At 28.4% G+C, this 20,762-nt stretch overlaps 1 protein-coding gene and 1 pseudogene across 3 annotated transcripts; one reads left to right on the top strand and one right to left on the bottom strand.

Annotated features, from left to right (window-relative positions):
- Positions 1-6,039: 6,039 nt before the first annotated feature.
- Positions 6,040-6,733, top strand: LOC149511383 (transcription factor bHLH92-like; annotated as a pseudogene).
- Positions 6,734-7,368: 635 nt separating this feature from the next.
- On the bottom strand, positions 7,369-15,238 carry LOC149511382 (sodium/hydrogen exchanger 6-like). Of its 3 annotated transcripts, none has more exons than XM_089754978.1 (22): positions 14,850-15,238; positions 14,721-14,772; positions 14,547-14,606; positions 14,360-14,384; positions 14,164-14,249; positions 13,959-14,070; positions 12,868-12,930; positions 12,744-12,763; positions 12,566-12,663; positions 12,147-12,175; positions 12,041-12,072; positions 11,890-11,937; positions 11,727-11,787; positions 11,542-11,639; positions 11,369-11,443; positions 11,248-11,279; positions 11,020-11,112; positions 10,833-10,942; positions 9,951-10,034; positions 8,743-8,840; positions 8,560-8,642; positions 7,369-7,732 (listed from the first exon to the last, which is right to left on the bottom strand). In XM_089754978.1, the coding sequence occupies exons 1-22, from the start codon at positions 15,016-15,018 to the stop codon at positions 7,683-7,685; spliced, it is 1,578 nt and encodes a 525-aa protein (XP_089611104.1). In that variant the 5' UTR covers positions 15,019-15,238; the 3' UTR covers positions 7,369-7,682. The 3 variants fall into 3 exon arrangements, with proteins under 3 accessions (XP_089611104.1, XP_089611105.1, XP_089611106.1); XM_089754979.1 differs by having other exon boundaries at positions 11,020-11,117; positions 11,248-11,267; positions 11,368-11,443; positions 14,850-15,234; XM_089754980.1 differs by lacking the exons at positions 13,959-14,070; positions 14,164-14,249 and having other exon boundaries at positions 14,850-15,235.
- Between the last annotated feature and the right edge of the window lie 5,524 nt (positions 15,239-20,762).

Here is a 20,762-nt window from a genome sequence, read left to right as displayed (position 1 = left end):
TGAGGAGGACAAGGACATTAAGACTAGTTTAAAGCTATTTATCATTTTTTGATTCTTTTTAAAGTAATGCTAGGATTTCTTTCATATACTAAAATTTCATTTTTTATCATTTTAATAAGGGAAAGATTGATGCATTTCATTAAATTTTCCTTTTTATCCAAACCATTATTCTATGCTTTGTTATTTTTCGTATCATTTTTATGTCCATTTTCAAATTTCAAACGACAAATGTTTAGACAATGATAACAATAACTCCAAGATTAAATTTTGGAAACACATTCACATTGATAAGCTCAATCTATGGAGAACAAAAAAGAGTTAAAATTGGCAAGCAAATGTGAAGTAGACATGTCTTTAAAAGCATGCAGTCCTTTACAATGATCTATGAGTTTGTTTTTGTTTAATAAATGGTCTTCAAAGAAAGTATTCACATTTGAGATGAAGAACGGCCGTCTTTCTTTTACTATTCATAAAAATGAAATCATCCATTGCTACCACTTTTGTGCCTATTATGATTTTTTTTCTAATAGAACCCTAACCAATGATCACTCTCTACATTGAAGGTAAATTTTGAGAAGAGACCTACTTGAAAAATAGAGAAAAAAATAAAATATCACAAAAAGTCTCAAAGATAACTAAAAAAAAGAGAAAAAAAATCTCTTTTATATAAAAAAAAAATGAATGCCACAAATGACCTGGGACAAAGTAATGAGGATTCTTTTGTAATGAATAAGATGAATGAAAATGAAAAAAAGAAAAAAGAAAAGTGTGAAAATGATGTGGAACGAGGCAAAGTGCCAAGTTGCATCACATGAAAAAAAATGATTCTTTGGTTTGAACCCTTTAAACATATGTTTTGAGCCTATTTTATCTATTTTTTTATAACACCTCACCGTAGTCTACATTACGACCCTTAATAGTTCATTTTGATTAAATGTGAATGCTCGAATTGAATGATCATATATTGAGCTAAGGAACAATGGAATCGTGATCTATTCTCGTGTTTCAGAGATTGATGTGTAGAAGATATCAATAACGGATGAAGTGAAAAAAATAAAAATATGAAAAATGTGAAAAAATGAAAAAAAAAGTGTGAAAATTATGAAAAAATGAAAAAGAAGGAGAGAAAATGAATACTCAAATTGAAAATTCGAAAGGGTGATTTGGGTAGAAAAACATTTGAGTTGAAAATTGGATAAGCAATTAAATATATAAAGATCAATGTCATCTAAACATCTTCTAAAACGAGACAAAGTTTGATGAGCTCAAAATGATGGAATGAGTTTTTGAAAAAGAATTCTGGATTAATATTAAAAATTATCTGAATATTCATTCTTTAGACATTGTTGTACCATTCAAATACTTATTCTACTAGCATGCTTTAAATTTGCTTTTTTGCCTTTATTTTTTTTTGTACCAGACTCGTTATTGTATAAATTCACCTTGTCTTCTCTCATTTTTGCATCCCTAGAATAAATCAAGAAAATATATGATTGCATTATATTTGTCATGAATTGAAATGATAATGAATGAATGATAATGTCCATAAAAGATTCCTACATTCCTTTGAAAAGAAATCTAGGTTGACATGGGCAAAAAGGAAATGAAAAAAAATGGAAGAAGCCTGAGAAGATGATTCGAAAAGGCAAATAGGGTGACCTAGTGATAATATGGTGATGGTTTGGTCGACATAACTTGTGAGTTGTAATCATATTATGGAAATAATGTGGATTAGTGGATGAAATTTGTTCTAAAAGTTAGTGCTAAGAAGCTAAAAAGAGAAAATATAAAATGGTTGAGTCTTGAAAACATCATTACCATAATTAATTGAAATTTCATGACATTGATGTTAGTGACATTTTGTATTACATGCATTGCGTTTGCATTTTTGTTTGAATAATACATGTATATAATTTGGTGAATATTTGAATCTTTGTTTGGTCATGCATTTGCATCATGTAAGGAACATTTGAATCATGCTTTAGAGTATGGCATCTGCATTATTGTGAGAATTTGAATTGTTGTATATCATTTAGAAAGCATTTGCATCATTATCATGGCAATCATTTTAACTTTGATGAAAGATTAGGAATTTTCATGAGAAGAAATTTTGAACTTCTTCAGGAAAGCCTTTTAAGATAAGATTGTGAATTCTCAAACGAAGAGAATATTTTATAAGCAAAATGTTTAGAATTTTAAAGTTTTGTAGCATTTTAAAGGAGCATTTTCAATGTTGACAATGATTTGTAAGACCTCTGGGTATAAACTCTAAGAATTTTCAAATGAGAATCTTTAAGTTTTAAATGAGAATCTTGAAAGTTTTTTTGATGTGAATCTCTAAAGTTTTTCAAATAAGAATATTTAAAATTTTGAATAAACCCTAAAATTTTTGAATGAGAATTTTTGGAATAATAGATGTGAAACACTAAAGCTTTTCGAATGAGAATTTTTGAAATCTTAGAAGCAAATTCTTAAAGTTTTTTAAATGAAAATCTTTAACCTTTGGGTGTGAATTTCTAGTATTTTTGAATGTGAATCTTTCGATGTTGGATATGAGCCTTCAAAATTTTGCTGCAAATCCCTAAATTGAACTTTGGATATGAATCTCTCGAATGGAATTTGAACTTCTTGTGAACCTAAAATTCATGTGAATTTGAATTCTTGTGAACTTGAAATTCTTGTGAATCTGAATTCTTACGAAATTGAAATTCATGCAAAACTAAAAACCTTACGAATCTAAAAATTTTTGTGAAACTAAAATTCTTGCGAATCTTCCATTTTGTGAATTTGAATCCTTCCAAATCTTCAATACTTACAAATTTGAAATCTTTACGAATATGAATCCTTGTGAATCTAAATTCTTGCGAATCTAAGTTTTTGTGAATCTAAGTTCTTACAAATCTTTAAAATCTTGCAACCTTTGAAACTTTGTGAATATTTGAATTTCAAAATGCAAATCTTTGAATTTATTTGTGAATCTTTGAATTCCAAAATTGTGATTCTTTGAACTTAAATTGTGAATCTTTAACTTTCAACTTGCATTGTGAATTATCGAATTGTGAAGTTCTTGAGTACTTTAAATTGTGAATCTTTAAAGTTTCGAGATTTTATAATTGTTGTTAGGCTACATCTGAACATAATAGATGTTTATATTTTTGTATAATTCCTATTTCATAGAAAATAAGCAAAGAGGGACAGTTGTAAACACCTTATTTAATCCAGGGCCAAAATCGATTGTGCCTACACCTTTTTGAATGCAATTATCGAATTTAAGGAGTTTTGATTTTGGATTGTATTTATTTATCTTATCGTTTTATTTTATTATTATTATTTTTTCTCTTTTACCCTTGTTTATTGTATCTTGATTTATTTTGTTTTTATCCTCTATCATTTGATTAGTTCAAAAAAATAATAAATAAAAATGAATAAAAATGAAATGGTTGAGGTTATCTTTATATGGTAAACCTCATCAAAACAATTAATCTTGGGATAATCCTTGATTTTGTTTGAAATAAATCTGATCTTGAGTTGATCCTGAGTTGGGACCTGCCATAAATATGCGTACATTCAACCTAAAAAGAAAAAACAAGTACATAGAAATTAGACAGAAAAACCAAAAGAAACACAAAGCAAAATCGAGCAAAACCAAGCCTAATTCCTTGCAAAACCACCATTACACAACAAACCTAGAAACAATCACCACCCCGGTTACCTAGTATAAGCCTTCAATTGCCAAGCCATAGTTCATGAAATCAGAAACCAACATAGAGTCAAAGAAACCCAGCATTTCATTCACTACCATTCCAACAAGCAACAGCCAAAAATCTTTCCTAACCAACAATTATCAAAATCATAAACAAATACAATACACAAAACACAGCCCCCAATTCAAAAAAAAAAAAAAGGCAGTAAGCATGAACATGAAAAATAGTAAAGCTTTGAGTTCAGACTATGCTTTTGCTTGAATTTTAGGTTGTTCCTCACAAATTCTTAGGTTTTTGGCAGAGATAAAAAAAAAGACAATTTTTTACCACTAACAGTGATGGATCTAGGGTGGTTGATGATGACCGACAAGATTTGGGAAATCGAAACCTACCAACATGCAAAGCAAAAGAAGGTGAACAACAGACTCAAATTTCAACCAAATCAGACAGTGGAAAAGGCTAAAATGGTAGAAGAAAAGCCACGGCTTAAGCTTCAAATCTACGTCATTAAGAGTCGATTTTCGAAAATCGAAAACTAGATCCGAGATGAGGAGAACCAAAGGAAGTGATAGTGAAATTTTAGGCTTTAATAGACTTTCACTAGTGGTGAACTGTAGCTATCGACAGTGACAAAGGAATCAACACCAGTGGCCACAAAATTGTAGAGGGAGAGAAAAATAGAAAAGTTGATTCCTATAGAGAAAAGAAAGAAGGAAAAACTAAAGGAAAAATAAAGAATTTTGGGCTTTTATAGAAAGCCAATACTACGTTGTTTTAAGGGCAAAACTAGTTGGGTCATTTAACCTGATTCAGAGAGTCGCACATCAGCCCATTGGAAGATTTGGCTTGCTCCAATTTCTCTTTTCAAAATCAAGCCCAATTGCCAACTTGATTCACCTAACCCATTCTTTTAAGCTTAGATTAAAATTTAATTTGGGGCTAGCCATTCAAAACTAATTATTTTGGACTTCAAGCTGGATTTAGCCCAATTGTTGGCATAACTCCTTTTTCTTTTCTTTGTTATTTTATTTTTTTATATTTTATTGTCTATTATTTACATATCTTGATTAAAGATATTTTGTCTAAAAAAGCTAAATTTTCAAAAATAAAATAAGACCTCACCAACATATTGAAAGATTAAAATTTTGAAAAAGAGTTTTGAGAAATAAACCTTACCAACATATTGAAGGGTTGTGATGTCAAAATAGGATTTTTCCAACATATTTGAAAATCTTATTAATTATAAAACAATAATATATTTTGGAAAGTAAATTTACAAAAATCCTACCATTATATTAGAGGATAATTTTGATAGAAAATCTTACCAACATATTGGAAGATGTTTCTAGAAGTAAAGTTTTTTTTTTTTTTAAATTAGATTTTGAATCCCTAATGATGGAATTGTAAAGAACATTACAAATAGCAATTTCTATGTAAATTACTAAATGAGAAATCTTTTTCTAAATTTTATCACTATATTGGAGAATTTAGATAAATATTTTCAATAGCAGGATTCTAGATCTCATTCAATGCTAAAAAAATTTTTTAAAGAAATTAATTGAATTCGATGATAAAGTCTCTTCAATGCATAACAAATAATCTTCTTAAATACTCTTGAGATAAGGGAATATCCTAAAATAATTACCAACATATTGGATTGATTTTAAGATAATTTTCAATAACTAATTATTCGATTAAATTTTTAAGGCTTTGGATAACACAATATCTATTTGGTACTATCTTTTAGATGAGTGTTATAGGGATGCTATAACCTTCCTTACACGTAATCCATTCCCAAACCTAGTTTTGGTTTCGTAGACTTAAATCTACTTTTTAAATATATCTAAGTCAAGCTTAGGATTTCTTTTTAAAATGGGATAGATTCAGTTAGATGAACAATTGCACCTAAACAAAAAAAAATTAGTGACAACTCCTTAAGTCATGTCTAGTGATAAATTTTCGGATCTATATATTATGACACGGATCGTTCTCATAAAGAGTTAATTACCATCACTCACTATTATTAAAGGCAATAATATATGCCTTTTTACCCATTTGTTACCCATAGAAAAAATATTGTTCCGTTTTCATTATCCTATCTCACTCTCTCTTTCTTAAAATTTCTTGATTCAATTTTTTTAATTTTTTTGGATTTAGATTTACTTACTCTTAACTATCCATTTCCCTAATTTGCAATTTTGTAGGTTTTTACATGTTGGAAGATCTAAAACATTAGTTGGTGCACTCCTACTATTCCCCGACTCACCCTCCAATTTAATGGGCTAAATTGAGTATTTGGTAATTAATCATTCGAAACAATGAAGAGTAACTTCGCTTCTTCAATACAAATTCAAACAAAAAAAAAACAAATTGAAGAAGTAGAGTAGTGAAAACTAAAAGGAAGGCTTTGACTTGTGCTAGCTTAGATTTTGACATGTTCACTGCATGTCTAATGCAAGCTTAATTCTGTTAAAAAGAGTTAGTTAATTCTACTAAAAAGAAATTAGCCTTTAATAGTTGGGTTGAGCAACTATTTTCATTCCATTATTCTAAGAATTCTATTGAACCTTATTGATTTCTTACTTGAGTTTTTGTATATATTTAGGGTTGATGTCATAACATTTAGGTCTGAGAACCTACCAATTAGATACATGATCAAGAGAATGATTGAATTCTTGAAGATGAGTTGGCCTGCAACGACAGAAACCAAAGACACCGAAAAAGAGAGGTGTTTCCGTCACATGATGAATGAGAGAATGAGGAGAGAGCAGTAGAAGCAAGGCTGCTTTGGTTTGCATTCCTTGCTCCCTCTTAGCACCAAGGTTGGTGTAGCTAATCAATTTGGCGCAACTGAATTCTTTTGTTTTATATAATTACTATTTATACTGTTTTCATTGAGCATTTTCTTTGATTTTTCGTGAAAGAATGATAAAAACTCGATAATTCAAACCGCAGGTAAGAGAGTTCAGGAGCTGGAATGACTAAAAGATTTGGGGAGCAGAAACTATGAGTTGTTGCAGGCTTTATAGAACTGGTAATTAACAATATTAACTCTTAAATTATTATTTTATATTAACTACCATAACTTTGGTCATAAATTTCATTTCACGTCTTGAATATTTTTGTTTTATTTTACGCTTTGAATATTTTTGTTTTAATTTACCTGTAAATTTTATTATAACTAAAATTAACTGTCTTTAACTATAAGATAATTTTTATTTTTTAAAATATATTTTAAATATAAAAAATAAAATTGTTATATTAAATTTATATAAATTATAATTCAAACAAATATTAATTTAATAAAATATTAAAAATTATTATAACAAACCAGACGAAAGCAAACCTCAGCGTTATGATATATGAAACGGTACCTACGCTTAGAATGTAACTACGCAATGGACAACACCGTTTAATAACACATTTACTAGTTTTTGACCATTCCTATGTAATTTACGTTCCCTCCACCACAATCACTAAAGTTCACTTTTTATTTGTATCTTTTTCATATTAATAAGAGTTTAAATTGTTTTCATTATGCCATGAGTTTTCTTTCATATCCATTATTAATTATTAAAACTGATTATACAACAGTTTTTCTTCTGATTCGAGAAATCTTTTCATGTAAATCTCCGAATTAGAGAGCGAGGACTACAACCACAAATAATGAAATATTCTCGTGCCATTTTATATAATTTCATCTTCATAAATAAGAATCACTACTAAATCATGAAAAGTACATCTACCAACATTACATATGCATTATCTCCTACTTAACCCCAACATTTAAAATTCCTTGGCAGATCAATTACCATGTAATAATCCTTCTATGCAGGAAACCAACGAGGTGACCATAATATATGCACAGCTCCAGTTCCCCCAACCGGACATGAAATGCATTGAAATTCATCTGTAAAAAGTCTACAAAGTTAATTCCTTCTGGCGGCATACGTGTCTTCATTTGGTTGTCCTGTAGGTTTATCTATGGCCCTGAAACCCTCCCTTTCTAGAACTGGGCATCGGCTCATCTAAGAAATTTCAAAAATGTGAGACTTACAGAATTACAATGCAATGGAAAACAGAAGCTCTCAACATAAGCCAAAAGATGCAAAATCATGATATAGAAGACATGGTTCATCAGAGGATATTTTATATAAACATAAGGATTTTGCTAATAAATACCAGACACGCAAAAGATCATTCCAGCCAAGAAACCATTCTTTCAACTCAAAATCACAATACTGATTTGTGATAACCAGTACGTGGGAGTTTAAGAATAAGTTTTTAGTCAGGTTTTCATTTTCTCAAATGACAATGGGTAGTTTTACTTAAGCGCAAGTAAAACTATACAGAATGTGACCCAAACTCTCATTCGTGAGAAAAGAAAAAAGACGAATCAATCCTTATTTTTATATAATTTTGACAACCTTAATAGCTTTTTATGGTAATTCATTAACCGAGTTGGTGTCACTAACTTGTCTATATCTGAATGCTAATCTATAGATACATGCTAATAAAGCCCACACCCAAATATCAAGCAAAACAGAGAAAACATAAACATACCAAAAAACAATTCCACAAACTCGGATATCAAATTCACTCAACATAAGAAAACAACACATCATAATAATTGAAAAATGAAAGGTTAAAAGCGACAAACAAAAGGAAAACAAAACCATAGGGAACATAGCAGCAGCAGCAGCAATAACTAATTTCAAACCAGCAATACTACAGACACTAATGCCTCTTCAGCCACAAAAATCAGGGCAATTATAGTCAAAAGAGGTCTGCCACCCAAAAAAATAACATAAAAAAACATATATTAAACAAATGAAAGAGAATTAGCCAGTTTTACCATGCTCTTCTTCATCATCTCCATTCTGGCTTGTGAAGAACGGGGTGAGGTAATTCCTATCTAATGCAGAGAATGATGCTGTGCTGCAGGGTAGGAAATGGTTTTAAATAAAATAAATGAACGAAATTAGATGATTAATCCATAGATCCTGATCATGATTGAAGGTAAAATTCTACATATTACCTTTTGTGGAACTCTTTCAGTTTCATCTTCAACCTGTTCCCTGCTGTTCCATTTTCATTATCGGATGGAGCAACATATCCATTATTAACCTCAACACTCTGCAAAGAAATTATTGATTAGTACTACTGACACTAAAATCACTCATATTTACTCACCAAAATTTTTTTTCATTACAAAAACAACAAAAATTAACAAAACACAGCACCATCATGATGGCAGCAGTAGTTTCCTATTTAAACGTTTTTAGGGTTTTCTCACAGGTTAAAACTGTTCATAAATAATTTTCCTTGACCAATCAGGCTAAAGAAGATGCAGTAAAGTCTCTCTAATCTGAAATAAATATTGAAACCCCCCTCTGGTTTTCTTTAATCCTTTACTTATCAGATACAGATCACAGCTTTTAGTGGTGGTTAATTGCAAAGGAGTTGTTAGCTATTTTATAAGATATCAAGAGGGTTGTCCTTGAAACTGATACCAAAGGAAGTTCAGATTCTTCAAAAAATGGGAAGAATTTTTGCAGGATTAGAGCACTTTTTCAAGAGATAGATCATTTCTCTATAGACTTTTTCAAGAGTTCCTTCTACCCACCATAATGCACCCACCTGACAGTTATATCGCAAAAAGAAGTTCCATTGTCCCCATATGTTACTCGACAAATAGTCTGACATAAAAAGTTTTGAGAGCTCTTCTTGATGATGCAAATCTTAGGTACCATGCTCATTTAACCCTTCATTTCTTTAAAACCTCCGAAAATAGGACTTCCAATAAAAGAATTTAAATTCTTTTCAAGATCTCAGGTTTTGTGTTGAAAACATAACCAATGGTAAGTAACCATATAAAAGAGCTTCTAATATATTGCTAAAAAGGATTGGAGATTGTGAAGGATGAAAGCAACAAAGAAAAGGAAAGGATATAAAATTTAAAATACAACAGCATGCTTAAAGTCAATAAAGCTATGCTACTACATCGAGATATAATACTACTATATTACTATGAAACATATATATTTAAACACATAGCCACATTCAATTCGAAAAAAAAAAAAAAAAGAAAAAGAAAATACATACATACCACACTCATACACACAAAACAAAGGGGAAAGAATTAAGGAATTCACATTTTCCAACTATCCACAATTATTATTGGTGGGAGTCTATTATTGATTATTTAATTTAAAATTTAGAGATTATAGTTTTAGTGAAACTTACTTCACCTAAGTGGCCATCATGGTCATCCCCCACAACTTGCAGAGCTTCCAGCATCATACCTGTTGAACCTCCAATTATCAACACCTGTCACATTTTAAAAAAATTTTCACTTACTGAAAAGGATGAGTATTAATTACCACAATCAGACTGCAATGCATTTATGACTCTTGAAACAACCGTGGAATGCAGAAAATACAGATATTGACATAACATTGGACACGCAAGATTTCAGTTTAGATTCAACACTAGTTTCAAAACTAGTGGTGGTAACATACCTTCTAACATGCTCATGAACCTCATATATCACCAAAGCAAGCTAATGAGCCAGTTAAAACACTCAAATAGCAGAATAAAACCAATTATAATGATATCAACATACACAAATTCCAACTGTATTTCGCAGGTTATCCAGGTCAGAGGATGAAAACTATATTGCAAAGGAACAAGTAACTCAATTTTTAGTGAATCAATAATGCATGATGAAAAGTAGCATGTATTTCAAACCCAACTTTACAACAATAAAACCACTAGCATAAAAACCAATTACATCAACTAATCTTGACACTAGTAGAGACCAATTATGACTTGACTATCACTTTAGAGTTAGATGCATGCTGAAGATAGCATAATTAGCATCAATACTAATTAATTGAGTTCATTATGCATACTATCAAATTTCTTCTCCCCAAATTATGGGAGGGGAAAGGATAGCTGAACATTTCAAAAGAAATGGTATTGCAGTAACTTGTAAATAAATATTGCCTTCAGCTCTAAGCAAATTTATCACTTACAAAAGATAAATTTTGAAATTTTCAAAATTATTTTTCAGCATATTTCGAAACAAATTTTTCTTAATTTAAAGTTGAGATTTATCTACTGTACCGTCAAAACAATTATGGCAGTTGTTGCAGTGAATATAATCTGCCCACGTCCTTCTGGAAGATCATGAACAGATTGCAGAGCAAGAGCAAAAGCCATTGCCCCTCGAAGTCCTACACAAGTCAATAATAATAGTTAGGTGTTGTGAAAAGTTATAAAACCAACTAAGATGAACTAGGATTTTTCTTACCACTATACCAAAGAGCTTTTTGGTGTTTTAAAGGTATTTGCCGATGTACAGGACGAACCAAATTGACCAGATATGCACAAGAAAAGACATTGGCTGCCCTAAAGATTTTACACAAACCCATGAATTATTCAACACATGGTCCATCAACAATGAATAATTTAAAAATTGAAAGATCAATATATCTTTAGGTTTAAAGGTCCATGACATCAACATGTAAAGCTCATTTACCTGGCAACTCCAATAAATAACTGACATGATTATGAAGCAAGTCAAGGAATAACAATGAGACTGTAATTTAATGCGGCCAGCAAACCTAGGATCGCCAATAAAAGAATAATAGAAGGATACAATTGAGAAAAAGATAAATCCTACATGGGACCAGCTGTGCTTTTCCATGGCAATATCAAATCCCATGTATATAAATCTGCAAAATTGAACAAAAGAATCAAGCTTCAAAACGGGAACTTATAGCATTAACAAGAAGTTAATTCAGTTAATATAACATAAAGATAACCCCCTTACGTAAATGTCTCAGCCAATGATGATATTAAGTGAAAAAAAGCAGATACAAATTGCTGAGAATTTTCTGACAAATTTGTGTATGTGTAGTGCTTCATCACCTAAAGCAAACAAAAAAAAAAAAGGTTCATCATGCTGCACCAGTTAGCGATCCATTACTACTCAATCAGCATTACAAGTTCACTTACAATTCCTGTGAACAAGATTGACACAATACCAGAGAGGCTGAGACCTTCCGAAAGCATGTACCTAGAAAGACAACATATTTTCATAAGTAACTGCCACATGAATCCATTAACTATAAAAGGGGGGAAAAGAGAGAGAACATAAAGGGTCCATAAACTTGCTTACGAGAAGTAAGGAAAAAGAACAAAAAGACAGCACTCCAAGTTTTGAAGACTGAAAAGAATATGACACGAGATATTGTTGTCAGGGATTTTCAGAAGTTTTGAATCGTAAGTTGCTTGATAAAGGAACCAAAAGATTCAAATGCATTACTTACTTTTCAATATCTAATCCAGCATACTTAAAGAGGTTCTTCGAGTTAAGGTTTAAAAATACACAATAACAGGAAAGATTGAATATAAAAGATTGACCAGGAAGGATATTAGAGCAGAAGTAAATCCAACTCCAACACCTGCAGAACAACATGGAGAACATCTTAGTGATGTGATTAAAAAGACGTAAATGTATGAAATGGATAGAAGATCAATCAAAGAGTTAACAGAAAATAACTGCATAGGGAAATTGTGATTGATTTTTTTTCCTTTCCATCTTTTTCATTTTTTTAAAAAAAAAAATCTGCCTTTTTATATTTGGTCTTCATACTCTCCATTTTATTCAAAAAGAAAAATGATAACATCACCAGATGGCAAACAACAGACATTTACCATGTATTCACTTGTAAGAGGAAGCTTACCAAAAACATTTTTCCTTTTCTTTTTCAATTAAAAACAATTAACAGTATGTATATTATAATATATAAGAGATACAGTAAGTTTCAGCTACATGAAAAGTTAAGACAAACCTGCAGACATAGAGCCGACAAAAGTCTCAAGAAACCTGACAATCACCATAAAGAAGTTTTGTCCAGATGAGGCATGACTTCTTACGAGGGACATTGTCCTGCATAGAGAAGCAAAACTTGATTTAAAACTGAACTAACCATTAGAATCACAGAGGACAAATGCAAGAAATTCACATACCTGTACAAAGAAATTGCCATCTACATAAAGAACCATTTCACCCAGTAAATATCGTGCATGCGCAGCATAAGATGTATAAAAACAGGTAACAAGGAACCATCAATAGCATGCTACAAAAACTTACAGCATCATTTAAGACGGATTCTCCAAAGACCAAAGCATATAGGTTCATATCAGTACCAAGTTCCTGCAATAGAGATCATCACACATGGACACGTGATCTAAAAGTTGAAATAGGATGGTTTGCTAAAATATTTACTGCTTAGACAGTAGTGTTATAACTCCTCAAGGGATGAAAGTAAAAAGAAAAACAACTCTGATATCTGTCTACCATTATAACTAAGACTTGACATTTTGTTAAAACTAATGAAAGTCCTGCTAAGTGGTGGATTAATAAAAAAGAAACAACAAAATCATTCAAAGAACCAGTAACAGTAGAAGGTTAAAATTACCATAAGTATGTGCAAAAGTTAAGCAGCCAAGCAATGACAGAGCAAGAGATTTAAGGGAAAAAGTGTATATCTAAGTTTTTTTTAAGTACAGTACTTGTGCTAGCTTTCTTCTGTCAGAGACCATGACTTATTGACTGATAGTACGGTTGCTTGGCTATTATATTATTATTACGATCTCTGTTTGGTTTTTGCTTTTCGTACTTGCCTTTTGCTTTTGGAAGCAAAAAGGTAAAAAAGCTTAATCTGATACAAAGAAAATACTAATTTTTTTTAATAATTGAAAACTAAAATTGCAATTTTTTCGGAGAATAAAATGCATGATTATATATTTATAAAACAATGATGTTAGATCCAGTCTTGCTTGTTAGTTATTCATTCATTCTTAATCATGCTTTGCTTTTATTTCTCTATTCGTCTTTGCTTTTTGCCAATTCTTTTGGGAAGCAAAAACTAATAGCAAAATGCAAAAAGCAAAAGCAGCAATCAAATGGAGCCTATGTTGATCTGAATAACATCATTTTTCTCAATACAGAAATAAGTGGTATATTGATACTTCAAAGAAGAAAATATGCAATTTGGTTGCAGCATGAAATAAGCACAGTTAAATCAGTGCATGTTACTATTGTTTCAGAACATTGAAATGATTGCTATACAGTAACTCTTCACTGATTTTCATTATATGGTGTTGAAGGAAGTATACTTATGTTTTTGTTTAACCTTAACCCTTCCACAATAGATAGCCAGGATGGCAGAAAATAAAAACCTGAAATATGGAAAGAACGGTAACAGGATCGGTTGCTGATATAAGAGCACCAAACATTAAGCATTCAACAAAAGGGAGTCCATACATGAGGTAAATGAGACCACCAAGATAGCTGTAACATATGAGGTGTAAAAAGGTAGTGAGAAAAAGGGAAAACTCTTGCATCAGGGAAAAGATTGATATCTTATAATGAATAAATACCTACACTAAAACTCCTGTAACAACTGAAGCTATAAAAGTCCCTAGGATAGCAAATGTGACAATGGCTCCAAAGTTAGAGAAAAAGGGTTTCTGCCAAAAGGGGGAAAACAAGGTGAGATTTAAAGAAAGACCAACATACAAAATGCAACGTGAGTATGCATAATGTTCTTTTTAATAGAAAGACAGTTAATACTACTTACAGGCGATAGGCTGAACCCTGATTGAGTGCTGGAAAGGGAGTTAAAGAAAAACAACTAGCTATAAAAGCTAACTTAAGACTGACAAATAAGAGAAATGTGTAGACATGTTAATATCAGGGAGGCATCTAGGTTGAAAAAGAAAAAGCAGGAACCAAATCCTTACTTATTGAAGAAAAAAAAAGGATATAAGATAATTGGAGGTAGGAGAAATAGGAAGAAGAACTCCTCATGAAAATTGAACCACGCCCTGCCGAAGAATAGGAAAATGAAATCAACGTTTCCCAATTTTACCACAGAAGATTGAAATAGAAAACTGAGAACAAACAAAACAACATATAATAGTAGGGAAGAAATTGAGGACCTGATGTTTGTTTCAGTATCAGAGATGTTTGCAAGTCCACCAACAATCAAACCTGGTATGAAGATTATCTTTGTGACCAAGGAAATTGAAACATAAAATAGAAAGATAATCAGGAAGGAAATGACTAACCAATAAGCAAAGAAGCGCTGGCCTCAGGCAGATAATAGAATTTGTGACGGCGAAGAACATGGCCGAGAACGAAAGAGAGGACCAGCATCATAATCTGGAGGAGAATCCCCACTCCAGCGGCCTGCTGCTCCTTTCCGGGACTCCCTTCCTCCGCCAGTGAAATCCCCATCCTTTCCCTGTGAAGAAATGAAGAGCCTCACGGGGATCAACGAATCAAGGACCACCTTCTGCCCCTTCAACAACAGTCTCGGCGATGGTAATTTTTCGATGATGCCTTTCTCGTCGTCTTCTAGTTATTTTTGTCTTTTGTCTACCTAAGAGTTGCGTCTTGCGACTTTCCTAAGTTTATCTTTACCGACTACCCCTTTGAACTTTTGCGTCACGACTTTTCCAAGGTATTTCGACCCTCTCAATTGCATTTCCATCTTATCAATGGAATGTGACTTTAAAATGAAAACATTTAGCCTATAATTTTTTATTATAATCTTATAATTATTTAATCATAATAAAAAATTAAATAAGATCTATCATTTATAAATATAAGCCTTATACTATACTCTATACAATTTTAAATTATAATTAATTAATAGAAATACAATAATCATAAGAGATATAATCTCCTTTAATATAAGTTATTTATAAAATAAAGTTGGTTAAATTATATTAGAGATCCGTATACTTTATCAAAATTTAAAAATTTAATCTTTATATTATAATTTATATAAATTTAATACTTATATTATTTTAATTTGATAATTTTATTTCAATCCATAACTTAGTCATTTTTACTGTTAAAAAAATTAATGCGGTCATCGATTTAATGATATCTACATTAACTTTGATGATATAGTCATTGACTTGATAATATAAATGTTGACTTTGTTAATATATTGTTGATTATACTATTGTGGTAACTTGGATAGATTAAATCAATTGTTAAATTATGTAAATAATATTTTTACTCATACAACATTTAAAATTTAAATTTTATAGTATAATTTCATAAAAATCTCATTTTTGTGCAAGCTAAATTTGATAATGTTCATCCAATTACTAATCAATATTTCTTACTTTTTAAATCGAATTTTAATTTTTATAAAAATATCAATATTTTGATTTTTTTTATAATTTTTTCATATTTTTAAATATTTTATTTTATTTTTTTAAAAAAATTATTTTTTGAATTTTTTAAAAATCATAATTTTTAAAAAAATGTTTAATATTTTCAGTTTTTAGAAATTTTCTAGATTTTTTAAAATATTAAATTTACTTTTTTCAAAATTTTAATTTTTTTAAAACAAAATTCATTTTTGAACATTTTATTTAATCAAAATTTTTATTTTTAGAATTTTTATAAAATATATATATTTTAATTTTTAATATTTAAATGAATAAATAAATAAATTATAAAGAAGACACAAGTGTTTAGAATTTGTTCTATTCTGGAATATTTCACGTGGAAGAGCATGAAATTTTGAAATAAATAGAGTAATAACAAAGCATAAATAAGTTTTTTATTCGATTTATTTTTCATTAAATAACATAAAAACTATGTAAAAAATTTTTAAAACTTATGCTCCTTTTAAAAACACAAAAAATTAAAAAACATTAAAGTTAAAAAATATAGAAAATTTTATAAAAATTCCAAATATTAAAAATATTTAAAAAATATTTTTTAAATAAAGTGTGAAATTTTGAAAAATAACAAACTTTCAAAAAATTAAATTTAAAAATTAAATTATAAAAAATCTTAAATTTAATATTTTAAAAAATCTAGAAAATTTCTAAAAATTTAAAATATTGAACTTTTTAGGAAAATAAAATCAGATTTTATAAAATTCAAAAAATAATTTTGAAAAAAAAAATATTTTAAAAAATATTAAATTTAATATCTTAAAGATATGAAAAAATTCTACCATTTTTAAAATATTTCTTTTCTAAAAAAAAGAAAAAATTTTGATTCTTATTAATTATTAGACCAATATTATCAAATTCAACTTCTACAAAGACGATATTTTTATAAAATTATATTATAGAAACTAAAATTCAAATTTTATGTGAGTATAAAAATAATTTACATAACTTGATAATTAATTTCATCTATCTTTATTGTCATTTTAACAAAGTTAATGTGACATCATCAAATCAACAGCTACATCAATATTTTAAATGATAAAATTTTGATAGACTTAATGATTATATTAAGATTATCAAATCAAAATAATATGAGAATTAAATTTGTATAAATTATAATACATAGACTAATTTCAAATTTTGGCAAAATATAAAAATTTCTAATATAATTTGACTTATAAAGTTCAAAATACCTTAAAAAAATTTTTTGGAGGCAAGCAGCACATTAACGAGGGAAGAATTCCCCAAAAAAAAAAAAGTATGCTCAATAAATTTTTTCAAAATAATTGGTAAAAAAAGGTTATAAAAAAGGTATGCTCAATAAATAGGATATTATTATTCTATTGCTTATTTGGTAAAATTATTAACAAATAATTATTTTGTGTGTGATTTCAGTGTGGAATATATTTAATTATAAATTATAGGTACGAAATATGTTTCTATTTGAAAATTCTAACAATATTTATAAACGTGCCATTCTCAAAGTAAGTATATACAAATTGTAGTTTCAATAAAAACAAATAACACCTATAATTTATAATATTTGTTAATAGTTTGTTTACAGGTTAATTTTGGTTAACCTTGTATTGTCTTTTTTATTAAAAAAAATTAATCTTATAAATTCAATCTCAATGAAAAAAATTAAACACAAGACTTCTAAATTAAAATATCAAATTTTAATTATTAGTGTGATCAACAAGGGTAAAGAAGTATATTTCAATCAAGAATTATTATTTCATACATTATCAATCGAATTTTTAAACTTCACAAAAACAAAATTAAAATATTGTCATGTATTTTTTTTATTTTATTAATTTTTTAATTATACTATGATGGGATATGTGACAACTCTCTAATTTTGTTGATAAAATTTAATAACTCTAATGTATTGCATAATTTTTTTAAATAAAAATATAAAATTAAAAAATAATTTACAAGTAACACATTTAAGAAGTGAATAAATTAATACAATTTTATTTTTATATGTTATTAAATTATTTTTCATTAAATTGGTGTTGCTAAAATTGTAACACCTTCTATGTTAATAAAATGAAATTGAGAAATTGAATTTAAATTTAAATTGTTATATAACTTGTAATAATATATTGCATACACTATGTAAAAATTTATATATTTGAGTGGATATAATAAGATAAATTTCAATGTCTCAAATAATTATAATGATTTCAAATTTATATTTTATTCGAGAGCACATATTAACTGTAATAACACATGAAATGATAAAACTCATTGCTAAGCAAATAACAAGAAATATACAAATATTAGTTAAAATAATTAAATAAAATTTGTAATATGATTTTAGCATGTTTTACCAATAAAAGGAAATTATTCTAATCTTATATTTTTAATAAGGTATTTGATTAACTATAAGAGCATAGGCCGTTCAAATAATATAATGATGAGTTAAGTATTGTTTGTTTGAGAACTTAAATTAGGGCTATCGAAATCTAAGTACCAAGGATCAACCTACTCTAACTATATTAAGCTCTCTCAAAATGAGGAAATTTAACTTATACTACTCTTACATTAAGGAAAGCAAAGACATAAATTAAACAATAATGTAAAAAAACAATGCAAGTAAACATATTAATCATAACAAAAAAAAAATGAATAGGTAATTAAATGTAAGGAATCTATTCTAAGAATGTATCAAAATAACAGCAACATAACATGAAAAATAATTGAAATGGAACAAAGTATGATCGGCTAAATGAGACTAAAACAAAAAATGCAAAGCTAGTATTACTAGTAAAATCGAAAATTCAAAATCATAATTGAAATGTATCCAAACCTAAAATCTATAAGCATGGATGTAAAATATAGTAAAGAACATCAATATAACCTAAATCTGACTTAAACTCAAATGTAAAACATGAAAAGAAATGAAAACCGAACAAGGAAATGTAAATCGAAACTTAAATTCAAAACAAAAATTGAATCTTATGAATTCTAAATCCTACATCTACAACTCAAATGAAAGAATAAACTGAAAATGAACTAAAGACATTAAAAATTATAAATGACTTCAAAATAAACAAAAAGAATCAGCTCAAAACATGCAAAAACAAACTCAATGAACTTAAGTAAATTTCATCAACTAAAACAGAGAAAACAAAAGAATAAACTAAAAATGAATTGAAGACATTAAGAACAATAAATGAACTTCAAAATAAACAAAAAGAATTAACTCAAAACATGCAAAAACAAGTTCAATGAACTCATGTAAATTTCAATAACTAAAATAGAGAAAAAAAAGGTATGAATAACTAACCAACCAAACAGCATGTAAAAGCATGAATTAAATTGCAAGAAAATGTAAATCTACATCTAGACATAAAAAATAACAAGTAAGAAGAAGGAGAAAGCAATGGACCACCGCCTAGCAAGGAGGAGAAGCCATAACAACTGTTGTTTTTGCTACTACCCCTCTCCTGCCAACAAACCAACCCATCACTTCCAAGAATTTTATTAAAAAAAAAAGGATTGCATCTCATGCTAAAAATTTCCAATAGAAGAACTATGAATGAAAAATATACAGTAGAAAATTTAGGTTAAGATCACATAAAAAACTTGGAGATCAAACGCAAAAACCAAAATCGTGTTGGAAGAGAAAACAACCAAATAAAATTGAGAATTCAATTGAAATTGCAAGAAATTAAAGAGAAATGCAAGTAAATTATAAAAATGGATTAAAGAAACTTGTAAATTGCTTGAAATAAAATGTGCATGAAAATAGTGCTTAACAACCAAGAAAATGAAAGAAATAAGAAATTGCAAGATATAAAATGTAGTCTAATTTAAAAGAAAATTATAAGGAAATTAATTGTAAATTCAAAGAACATTAAATTGCAAGTAAAGAACAATTAAAAGAGACACTAAAGTCTTGGAAAATTAAAGAAAAAATGAAAAAAAAAACTTGTTTAGATAAAAAAATGAAAGAAAATGTGTAAGAAAATATATCTACACTACTCATAATTTAATCTTACTTTAATGAACTCTTTAGCTTCCCTAACACTCCTTTCCTTCAAATAGAAGCTACTAGAAGTATTTATAGACAAATGATTATGTGTTTGTACGAATGAGAGAACTCCAAATAGCTAGCTAAGTAAAGGGATTTAAATTGTGATAATTGTCTCATTTTCGGTTGCGTTGCATTTATCTTAGTTGCAAATGTGAAGATTGCTATCATGGTCATTACACTCATTGCGATTGTGAATTTTTTTTTTTATTTTACACAATTTATTATAAAATATAGTAATTATAATTATAATCATAAAAAACATTTTAAAATAATTTTTAAAGTAGTTTTATGATTATTTTTTATCTATATGAGAAAAATAATATTCATAATTTTTTGTCATTATAAGGGTTCTCCACACTCCAAATAGCTTTAAATTTATTTTATTTATTAACGTACATCACTTTATTTATAAATATTTTATAATAAAAAATTTAACAATAACACATTTATTTATAATTTATTTGTTTTCATAAATATTCTTTATCTCAAAGCACACATTTAAAAAAAATATTATTGACATGAATTAAAAAACGAACAAGTTATAAATAAAAAACAAAAAAATATACAAATGATATTCAATTAAGTTTTGATATTAAGGGTTAAAACCATAAATCCAATAAGCCCAAAAACCAAATAAGTTGCCAACTTTTGGGTGAAAAGATAGTATAGGTCTGGTACAAGCCTTTTTTTTTGTCTTTAACCTTCAAACTATGCCATTTAGTTCCTTGCAAATCCCT

The sequence above is a fragment of the Durio zibethinus genome, chromosome 26 (genome assembly GCF_047325235.1).
Source record: "Durio zibethinus cultivar Kanyao isolate XHJ-2024 chromosome 26, ASM4732523v1, whole genome shotgun sequence".
Taxonomy (NCBI): domain Eukaryota; kingdom Viridiplantae; phylum Streptophyta; class Magnoliopsida; order Malvales; family Malvaceae; genus Durio; species Durio zibethinus.
This window is presented reverse-complemented; position numbering and strand designations above follow the sequence as displayed.

What these genes read in the sequence shown, in the direction of transcription:
- LOC149511382 (XM_089754978.1), bottom strand. Translation starts at nt 15,018, where the DNA reads ATGGGGATTTCACTGGCGGAGGAAGGGAGTCCCGGAAAGGAGCAGCAG. An exon ending in GTTGTTACAGGAGTTTTAGT is followed by an intron (nt 14,071 to 14,163) that starts GTAGGTATTTAT and finishes CATATGTTACAG; the next exon opens with CTATCTTGGTGGTCTCATTT. An exon ending in ATGATGGCCACTTAGGTGAA is followed by an intron (nt 8,841 to 9,950) that starts GTAAGTTTCACT and finishes ATTTCTTTGCAG; the next exon opens with AGTGTTGAGGTTAATAATGG.